This window comes from Pteropus vampyrus, unplaced genomic scaffold (assembly GCF_000151845.1).
Source record: "Pteropus vampyrus isolate Shadow unplaced genomic scaffold, Pvam_2.0 Scaffold50, whole genome shotgun sequence".
In the NCBI taxonomy this organism is placed as follows: domain Eukaryota; kingdom Metazoa; phylum Chordata; class Mammalia; order Chiroptera; family Pteropodidae; genus Pteropus; species Pteropus vampyrus.
Window position 1 is genome coordinate 5,050,999 of NW_011888831.1, and position 10,804 is coordinate 5,061,802.

The window sequence follows — 10,804 nt, forward strand, 5'->3', positions numbered from 1 at the left end:
TGATGCATAGGTTACTGTTACTTTTGCAGTAACAGAAGTAATACCAAAATCTCAACAATTTAGCAGACAGATAAAAGTAGCAACCTTATTTAATCGCAGTATACAAAATAAAAGAGGGCGCAACAGATATCTGATACTAAGGAAAAAGAGAAGAAAATGTCATTTTTTTCATTTTGACTTGAATGCTCCAGTCCTGGAGAGAGCTGTGTTGTAATACATATTCCTGGCCCAAGAGACACTGAGAGAGAGCTCGTGGCTGGTCTGGGCAGCCTACCTCTTCCACTCCTATGGCAAATTATGTATGTTTCCTGCTGTGTATGGGACAGATCAATAAGAAAATGCTCTATAAGAAGGCAGATCCACATTTTGGTCACTTGGTTACTGGGTTTTGAATAAATTAGGGGAGTATAATTAACATGAAGGAATAAGTTTACTTACTTGTCTGCCATCCTGTCCCACATTTGTTTGACCTCTTACGACAGTTCGAATATTGTCATCTAGTCTCCTAGCAAAAAAAAAAAATAAAGACTATCATTAAAATAATCTCTATTCTAGGTTAACCAAAATTTAAAAAAACCTAGTAATTTAGTTTGTACCTACTTGTCCAGAACCAAATGAGTTGGAATGATATAAGACTGAGGCCCTAGACCCCAGATGGGGCAGCAACAGTAGTTTAAGAAGCCAAGCCTAGCACAGACTGATGAGTCGTATTTTTTTTTTTTTTAGGCTATTTTCACTTAATATTCAGAGCTGTCCAAAAGGACCCATATAACTTTTAGTATCTTTCATGGAGTAAACCAGGAATGAGAAGTTGCTGAAACTTTATGGGAAGAAGCCAGAGAATTCAAATTACCCTACACTAAATCCTTCCTTAGTAACTTCCTCAGGAACCTTAAAAGGGATAATGAGCCAGGATTTATAAGAAATCAGTGCTTTGCCTCTGGGCCCTGCTTTGCCTCTGTGGTCTCCAGCTCCTCCTTCTCCTGTGGCTCAATAGGAGCCATTTAATGGCACCTTAACCAGAGAAATTTATATCAGTCAATTTCATTTTTCATTTGAAGAATTCATTAAAGGTATAGGGGCGGGGGGACTAAAAATAACTGGCTCAAAAGTGATTTGCACAGAGAATTTCCATTATCTGTGCAAACTCTGCACAACTTAGTGGTCTCTTTTTATAATCGTTATAGCTCAAGTTCACCAAAACGATGAACGGGCTTCTCTGCATTTCCTAAGGCACTCAACATTAATAGCAGAGGTTGTCGCCAAAAACCCAAGGTCATAAGGGAAAAAAAAAAAATCACCTCCTGGATTGAAATAAAGGCTTCCGCTCATCAAAAGTTAAAAAAAACAACACTATATTAAATTAATGATATCAACCATTATAATAACTATTTAATGAATAAACAAACATTGAGTATTTACCATGTGTCAAAACTTGAACTGTAGATGTGGACAAACCAGAACAAGGCTACTGGGCAGGAAGGACATTTGAAGACCATCCTAGACAATCACATCCTAGATTAATCATGATGTTTATGCCTGGGCCACCAATCAGTCCAATCAGCAGATCTGACCACATTGGTAGCTGGTATGTGGCCACAGGATATATATATATAAACCCATCTTCATGTCTAAGTCTTGGGAATACTTCCCCGCCTCCCACAAAAAAGGGTAAATCTGCTAGGGAAATAAAACCATTAAAAATATAATAGAAATGCTTTTGCCTCCTTTTATAATCAACTGTTTTGAATAGCCTATTATAGCTTCCTTCCCTTTTTACAAATAATTGAAGATTGACTGAAGAATCAAGTTCTTTGCTATAAGGTGCGTACCTCGGATAAAAGAATTATTTTTTAAAAAGTTATCATCTATAGCAAACCTGAGATTTCAGTTATCTCATAGATAAGTGTGATCCAGAATGTAAATTAACAATGTACTTTTCATTATTAATAACGATAGTTCCTTACCTTATTTTCAGTCTAATCTTGTTCACAACTTCATCTATGTTTGCCAGAGACTACAATAAAGAAGGAAAAGCGCCAGCTATTATTTCACTTCCTGGAATTCCTCTTTTACAGGGAAATGATGACTTATAATGGCTATTTATAACATCTCAGAAAATTTAGTCATACAATATGATACAATTTTTACTTTTCTTAAAAAGGTATAGCAGCAGTTGGCAACTACTACAAAATCTAGCCTGGTGTTTTATAAATAAAGTTTTATTGGAACACAGCCATGCCCATTTATTTACATATTATCTACAGCTTCCTCTGACATACAAAGGTGGAGGTGAGTAATTGCAACAGAGACTGAATGGTCCACAAATCCTAAAATATTTACTATCTAGCCCTTTACAGAAAGTTTGCCTGACCCATGCATGATATATAGAATCATGACAAATTCATACAACAAAATACAGCAATGAAAATGAATAAATGATTATACAAGCAACTACATGGATAAATCTTAATAACATAATATTGCACATACAAGAAACCAGACACAGGAGCATCTATGTATGATTCCATTTATATATTTCAAAAATGAGTGGAAGTATTCTCTCATGTTACAAGCTAAGACAGTGGTTATCTCTAGGGGAGACAGTGACTGTGAGGAGGCAAAAGGGCCATATGAAGATGTTTTATTTCTTGATCTAGCTGGTGATTACATGCCTTTATTCATTTTATGAAAATTCATCAAGTTGTACACTCAAGACTGGTGTACTCCTCCACATTATATACTTCAATGAATACATAAATCTATATTTTCTAAGTGTATAAGTCCATTAGAAAAAAAATCTGAAAAGGTAAATACTAGTAGTTGTACTCTATACTAGTAGCTGTCATCTATGAAATCATTAACAGTAGCTGTAATCTATGAAAAGGAAGGATTTTAGGTGTTTCTTCTTTTTGCTTGAGTATTTTCTAATTGTTCTATAATGACTATGCATTGCTATTGCAGTTATAATAAAAGTTATTTCTGTTTTTAAGACAATGACAAAAAAAACAAAACAAATGGACCATTTCCAACCTCAACGAGCAGAAAATATGAGGAAATGGTGCCCCCTAATGGAAAAGAGATGGTATAATTTTATAGCACCATTTTCACTTAAGTTTTCAAAATGTAATTTTATAAGTCTTCTTTCTCTCTCCCCCAACAGACATTTTACCTCAGAAAGACTTGAGGATGATGCAAGAATTATGCTTATAAATTGCTACTGGCAACCTGTGCTGGCTGGAGGAGACCAGGAGTAGGTCTGGTAAGAAAACCAGGTCACGAGTGTTTCAGATGTCAGATGGGGACATTCATACCTCACCTACTGTTCTGACAAAGCCAATGGTTACTCAAAATTTTCAAATATCCAAGAACAGACAGAGGTAAAGATAAATCTCAGAAAATAGAAGTTATTTTAATTGAGGAACCTACTGTCAAGTCTGTTGCTTCAAAACTGGACTGGGTATAAATCGTCACTTTGGTGACAGGAGCTGAGTTGTTGGAGGACCTGGGGTTGGCACAACTCTGCCACTAACAAACTTGCTGAACATCTAGAGGGTAAGCTGTCTAACCTCTCTGAGTTTCTATTTCTTCATATGCAAAATGGGCATAATAGTTCTGGCGTTGCTCATCTCTGCTGGAACCCATTCCTTTAAAAAAAACTTTTTTGGGTACTTTAAAAAAACTATTTAAAAAATGTTAACATTTGAGAAATTTGGGGTGAATGGTAGCCATAAATTCTTTGTCCTATTCATACATCTTTTCTGAAAATGGGAAATTATATCAAAAATTAAAAAATGTAATCTATTTTAAATTGGTAAAACATGCATGTGACCAAAAATTCAAATAGAAGTGAATAGTGAAAAGTAAGGCTTTCTCTCCCCTGTCTTGCCCACCCACCTCCCAGCTCTTCTCCCCAGAGGCAATGGCTCTGGGCCAGTTCCTTTTGCACATTCTCAGAGATGGTTTATGTATTTAAAGCACATCCATAACTTATATCCTCTTCTTTATATAATGCACATTGTCCTGCACCATGCTTTTTTTCACTTAACAATATAATTTGGAAGTCAATCCACATCGGTAAATATTGAGTTATGGTGGTACAGTAACTATTGCTTAAGTTTAATACTCCTTAGACATGAAGGTCTTGCTTAAGCCATAACAATTGTTCTAAGAAGAATAATTCAAACTAAGTCTTGGGAATACTTCCCCGCCTCCCACAAAAAAGGGTAAATCTGCTAGGGAAATAAAACCATTAAAAATATAATAGAAATGCTTTTGCCTCCTTTTATAATCAACTGTTTTGAATAGCCTATTATAGCTTCCTTCCCTTTTCACAAATAATTGAAGATTGACTGAAGAATCAAGTTCTTTGCTATAAGGTGCGTACCTCAGATAAAAGAATTATTTTTTAAAAAGTTATCATCTATAGCAAACCTGAGATTTCAGTTATCTCATAGATAAGTGTGATCCAGAATGTAAATTAACAATGTACTTTTCATTATTAATAACGATAGTTCCTTACCTTATTTTCAGTCTAATCTTGTTCACAACTTCATCTATGTTTGCCAGAGACTACAATAAAGAAGGAAAAGCGCCAGCTATTATTTCACTTCCTGGAATTCCTCTTTTACAGGGAAATGATGACTTATAATGGCTATTTATAACATCTCAGAAAATTTAGTCATACAATATGATACAATTTTTACTTTTCTTAAAAAGGTATAGCAGCAGTTGGCAACTACTACAAAATCTAGCCTGGTGTTTTATAAATAAAGTTTTATTGGAACACAGCCATGCCCATTTATTTACATATTATCTACAGCTTCCTCTGACATACAAAGGTGGAGGTGAGTAATTGCAACAGAGACTGAATGGTCCACAAATCCTAAAATATTTACTATCTAGCCCTTTACAGAAAGTTTGCCTGACCCATGCATGATATATAGAATCATGACAAATTCATACAACAAAATACAGCAATGAAAATGAATAAATGATTATACAAGCAACTACATGGATAAATCTTAATAACATAATATTGCACATACAAGAAACCAGACACAGGAGCATCTATGTATGATTCCATTTATATATTTCAAAAATGAGTGGAAGTATTCTCTCATGTTACAAGCTAAGACAGTGGTTATCTCTAGGGGAGACAGTGACTGTGAGGAGGCAAAAGGGCCATATGAAGATGTTTTATTTCTTGATCTAGCTGGTGATTACATGCCTTTATTCATTTTATGAAAATTCATCAAGTTGTACACTCAAGACTGGTGTACTCCTCCACATTATATACTTCAATGAATACATAAATCTATATTTTCTAAGTGTATAAGTCCATTAGAAAAAAAATCTGAAAAGGTAAATACTAGTAGTTGTACTCTATACTAGTAGCTGTCATCTATGAAATCATTAACAGTAGCTGTAATCTATGAAAAGGAAGGATTTTAGGTGTTTCTTCTTTTTGCTTGAGTATTTTCTAATTGCTCTATAATGACTATGCATTGCTATTGCAGTTATAATAAAAGTTATTTCTGTTTTTAAGACAATGACAAAAAAAACAAAACAAATGGACCATTTCCAACCTCAACGAGCAGAAAATATGAGGAAATGGTGCCCCCTAATGGAAAAGAGATGGTATAATTTTATAGCACCATTTTCACTTAAGTTTTCAAAATGTAATTTTATAAGTCTTCTTTCTCTCTCCCCCAACAGACATTTTACCTCAGAAAGACTTGAGGATGATGCAAGAATTATGCTTATAAATTGCTACTGGCAACCTGTGCTGGCTGGAGGAGACCAGGAGTAGGTCTGGTAAGAAAACCAGGCCACGAGTGTTTCAGATGTCAGATGGGGACATTCATACCTCACCTACTGTTCTGACAAAGCCAATGGTTACTCAAAATTTTCAAATATCCAAGAACAGACAGAGGTAAAGATAAATCTCAGAAAATAGAAGTTATTTTAATTGAGGAACCTACTGTCAAGTCTGTTGCTTCAAAACTGGACTGGGTATAAATCGTCACTTTGGTGACAGGAGCTGAGTTGTTGGAGGACCTGGGGTTGGCACAACTCTGCCACTAACAAACTTGCTGAACATCTAGAGGGTAAGCTGTCTAACCTCTCTGAGTTTCTATTTCTTCATATGCAAAATGGGCATAATAGTTCTGGCGTTGCTCATCTCTGCTGGAACCCATTCCTTTAAAAAAAACTTTTTTGGGTACTTTAAAAAAACTATTTAAAAAATGTTAACATTTGAGAAATTTGGGGTGAATGGTAGCCATAAATTCTTTGTCCTATTCATACATCTTTTCTGAAAATGGGAAATTATATCAAAAATTAAAAAATGTAATCTATTTTAAATTGGTAAAACATGTATGTGACCAAAAATTCAAATAGAAGTGAATAGTGAAAAGTAAGGCTTTCTCTCCCCTGTCTTGCCCACCCACCTCCCAGCTCTTCTCCCCAGAGGCAATGGCTCTGGGCCAGTTCCTTTTGCACATTCTCAGAGATGGTTTATGTATTTAAAGCACATCCATAACTTATATCCTCTTCTTTATATAATGCACATTGTCCTGCACCATGCTTTTTTTCATTTAACAATATAATTTGGAAGTCAATCCACATCGGTAAATATTGAGTTATGGTGGTACAGTAACTATTGCTTAAGTTTAATACTCCTTAGACATGAAGGTCTTGCTTAAGCCATAACAATTGTTCTAAGAAGAATAATTCAAAATATATTATGCCTTCAGATGTTCAACTGCATTTAAAAGAGTAAAAATCTGGGAACGACCTAAATGGCCATCATTAGAAAAGTTAAATAAATCAGGCCACATTCATTCAATGGACTTTTATGCCACTAATAAAGACAATGGACAGGGGGCTCTGAAACCAAGATCATTTATGAAATGCTAACATAGGAGAAAACACTTAAAAATATCAAGTACCCATGAATCTAGCTATTAAAGATCAGGAAGAAATATCCTAAAATTATTAAACTTGACTGCATGTTAGGTGGACCCATAAATGACTACTTTCCCTTTATCTTCCAAATTTTCTACTGGGGAAGCAAAAGAGAAGCATGCTAACATTTTATGTGGATCTGTTATGCAATAATCTTCCAGACCAGGGGTCCCAAATCCCGGAGCCGCAGACTGGGATCAGTCCATGGCCTGTTAGGAACAGGGCCGCAAAGCAGGAGGTGAATGGCAGGCTAGTGAGCAAAGCTTCATCTGTATTTGCAGCCGCTCCCCAGCTCTAGCATCACCGCCTCAGCTCCACCTCAGATCATCAGACATTAGATTCCCATAGGAGCATCAGTCTCCAGTGCCAAGAAGGTTGAGGACCGCTATTCTAGACATTTTACAGAAATGGTTTCCCTTAATCTTCTCAACCATAGAGGCATGTTCTTTTCCTCTTCAGTGTAAAGAATGGGAAATAGGCCCTGAAAGGATCAATGCTTTGCCCAAGCTCCTGGATGCTGGATTTGGTTGGGGTCTGTCCAACTCCTGGGTCTCTGCTCTTTCATATTCTACCATGCTACCTTTAATATAATGGTTCTTGACCTAGTTTTTCTGCACCCCAACACACCTGAGGGATGACACATTCCCTGCTATCAGTTTAGTGCCTCTCGGTGGCAGTACTTCTCACTGGGTTTGAGGCCTCTCTGAGAGTTGGGAAAACGCCCCACAGGAATCCAGACTGGCTACCCTGGGTGGAGGTGAGATATCATTTTGAGAATCACTCATCTAGTTTAGTTGTAATGTGGTTGTACAATGTTAATTTGATCACTTAAGTGTCTTAATTATTGAAAAGTATTTCCCGACTCTAATGCCATTCTTGCTGATTACAGAAAATACATAAAATCACGCACCTTCCCAGCAAAGTCTAATCACCGTTAGCATTTTGGTATAGTGCCTTCAACTGCTTCTTCTACATAACTATGTTTTTGTTTTTAATTAAACTGGGATGATAGACAATTTGATATCTTATTTTTTTCACTTAACAATATAGATGCAGAGCATTAAAAATCCTTTATCAACAGCTCCATGACTTTTTTTATAACTTCTTAATTACATTCGTTTTATATATTTTTAAAATAAATTTCATCTACCTGCTCCAAATCAAAGCTCTAACGAAAACATGACAAATGATTATTTTCAGTTGTCTACTAGGACAGCAGCAGTCCCCAATTTTTTTGGCACCAGGGACCGGTGCTTCCATGAGAATCTAATGCCTGATGATCTGAGGTGGACCTGAGATGGCTGATCCTAGCTGCTGCTAGCTAGCCCTCACCTCCTGCTGTGTGGCCCATTTCCTAACAAGCACCAACCAGCACCCATCTGTGGCCTGGGGTCTGGGGACTCCTGTACTAGGAAACTTAAAAATCTGGCTACTCTTCAGAACCACCTAGGAGGCCCTGTTAAATACAAAAACCTTGTTTCTAACTCACCGGGACCGGGTGAGTTAGAAACATCCGGCGATCTGTTCTAGTCCACACTCCCGCCTCCAGGCATTCACAAACATGCAGGAGCTGCCACTCAACAGAAACACATACACACTCTCCTCCTCAGTGACACTAAATTTATTCTTGAAATACTGACATCTACTTTAAATATTCTAAACTCATAATTCACATAATTTATTGCAGATTCATGAGGTACATAGATGGGTTTTGCCCAAGATCTGACAATAGTTGAAAAAATTATCCAAAAATTATCCAAAGTATCCAAATCATGCCATTACTTTCATTACTACTATTATCTTTTCATCAAGGTCTATGGGAATCGGGGTTGGAAGATGAACTGCTAAGTGTAAATCTGGGATTGGGGAAAAAAAGGTAACCCTGAGAGCTGTAAGTTTTCTGAGTCACTTAAGAAACTTCATTACACATTATCATTTGTGTATGTGGAGCATAAGACATGTAACTGAATCTGTGGAACAAATGTCTTGTGTTACCTTCAAAAGTTTAAAAACAAATACACACAAAAACATATCAGGAAGAGGTGAGAACCTGGTGTTTTTCTATATAATTTTCAAATCTAACACTTGTTTTGGTAGGTCAACAATTTTGATAGGGTGAGCTAAATGAAATATTTTCATGGCTAAAACTATCTTTATATCAGTTGTTCACAAATTTCTATGTCCAGCCAATTCCCAGAATTCTTCTTTCATAGAAAATGATGAGCTCTAAAGGCTATCTGTGAAATCTCAAAAAAGACAATCATACAGTATGATGCCATTTTTTCCAACTTTATTTTAAATATTAATATGTCCACTAGAAAAAGTTTAGAAGGATCTATGCCAAGATAGTAACAATTATGGGGATTATAAGCTTCAGATTCAACTATGTACTTCTAGCTGGATGACCCAAATATTTTCAAAACTGAGCTCACCTTTACATCTTATTCCTAGCCTACTTACCACTGAAACCTGCTCTCCTTCTTACTCCCAATATAGGGTAAAGGTGCCAACACTCACTCAGTCTGCCCGGCTAGAAATTAAAGATCGAAATCCTTCATTTGGCTATAATGCACAGCTTAAATGTCATTTCCTCATGGAAGCCTTTTTGGATCCCTCGGATTGAGTAAGACTCCCTGTGCTCTGCTTTCACAGTCTTTAGCATATTTCCTTCATGGTGATGCTATCACGTTTAAGCTGAGTATTCTTTTTCTCTCTGTGCCTCATTACTTCCATCATAAAACAAACGTGTTAACAAAGTGGAGAATTTATCAGTGTTCAGAGTGCCTCCAATAAAATAAGTATCCAATAAATGTAAACTGTTATTATAGTTGTCCTAGAAGTTAGAACTCTTTTGAGAACAAGTAACAATGACTAATAATTATACAAACACGTCATCGTAGAGTCATAATAATTTACTTATAGTCTGTTAATGGTGTGATTATTAGTTACTAAGGTAGGCTGGAAGCTCTATGTTGGTAAGGAGCATACCTGCTTTGTTCACCCCTCTAGCCCCAAACTTCATACAGAGCTAGGCAAAGGAGGTATTTTTTGTTAAGTAAATAGTGAATTTTGGGTTGTACATTCCTTCAATCACCAAATTCAGTGACTTCTGTCTTCTAAATAGCTTTTGGATGTTGTTCTCTCCAACCCAGTCTCTACTCAGGCTCTCATCATCTCTCTTAAGTGATCTATCACAGCAGTCTAACTGGTCTTCCTGCTTCCAGTTCTGCCTTCCCCCAGTTCATCTTCCTCACTGCTGCCAGATGGAATTTTTAAAACGTGAATCCAATCCAGTCATTATCCTGTCAAGAGTCTTTCAATGAACACCCGCAGCCTAGAGTAGAAGTCTCCAGAGTAGGGTGTGTGCAGCCTCAAAGGGTTTGCAATAATACCCATTAGGGTACGAGAAGAAAGTATTTGCTATTCTTTTTTTTTTTTTTTTTTGGAGAAAAACATTAAAATGTCTACTTTTATTCTTTATTTATCTAGCAAACACTACTGAAACCTAATGTATTCAAGATTGGTGTTAGAATATGTAGGTCATATGGGGGGGGCGGGGTTAGGTACAGGCTTAAAATTTCGCCCAGTGAAAATTAATTCTATGGAAAACATTTCACTGAGAGGCATTCGGTCTCCAAAAATTTGGAGACCAAAAACCTGGAGGACACCATTCCTTTAGGATCCTTGCTCTACCTACCCCTTCGGCCTCACCTCCTATGAGGCTATGATCCCTATACACACTCTGCCTCTGCCCTGTGTTTAAAAAGATCTTTCCTGTCATCCTGGAAGATTTACCTTGCGGTTCACTTGACCTAGAATGTTCAGCCAGATGGCC

The 10,804-nt window shown here is 36.6% G+C and overlaps 1 protein-coding gene across 3 annotated transcripts in view; it reads right to left on the reverse strand.

Moving 5' to 3' along the window:
- LOC111739416 (vacuolar protein sorting-associated protein 53 homolog) overlaps positions 1-10,804 on the reverse strand; it is a 40,443-nt gene that overhangs the window by 25,999 nt on the left and 3,640 nt on the right. The window contains exons 3-5 of one of the 3 annotated variants that reach the window (XM_023530543.1): positions 4,523-4,572; positions 439-505; positions 45-311 (exon numbers count right to left, since the gene is read on the reverse strand). In XM_023530543.1, the coding sequence (XP_023386311.1) occupies positions 90-311; positions 439-505; positions 4,523-4,572 (339 nt within the window). In that variant the 3' untranslated portion in view covers positions 45-89. Of the gene's footprint in view, positions 1-44; positions 312-438; positions 506-1,967; positions 2,018-4,522; positions 4,573-10,804 lie in introns of all 3 variants that reach the window. The other 2 variants (XM_023530542.1, XM_023530541.1) reach the window with 2 other exon arrangements.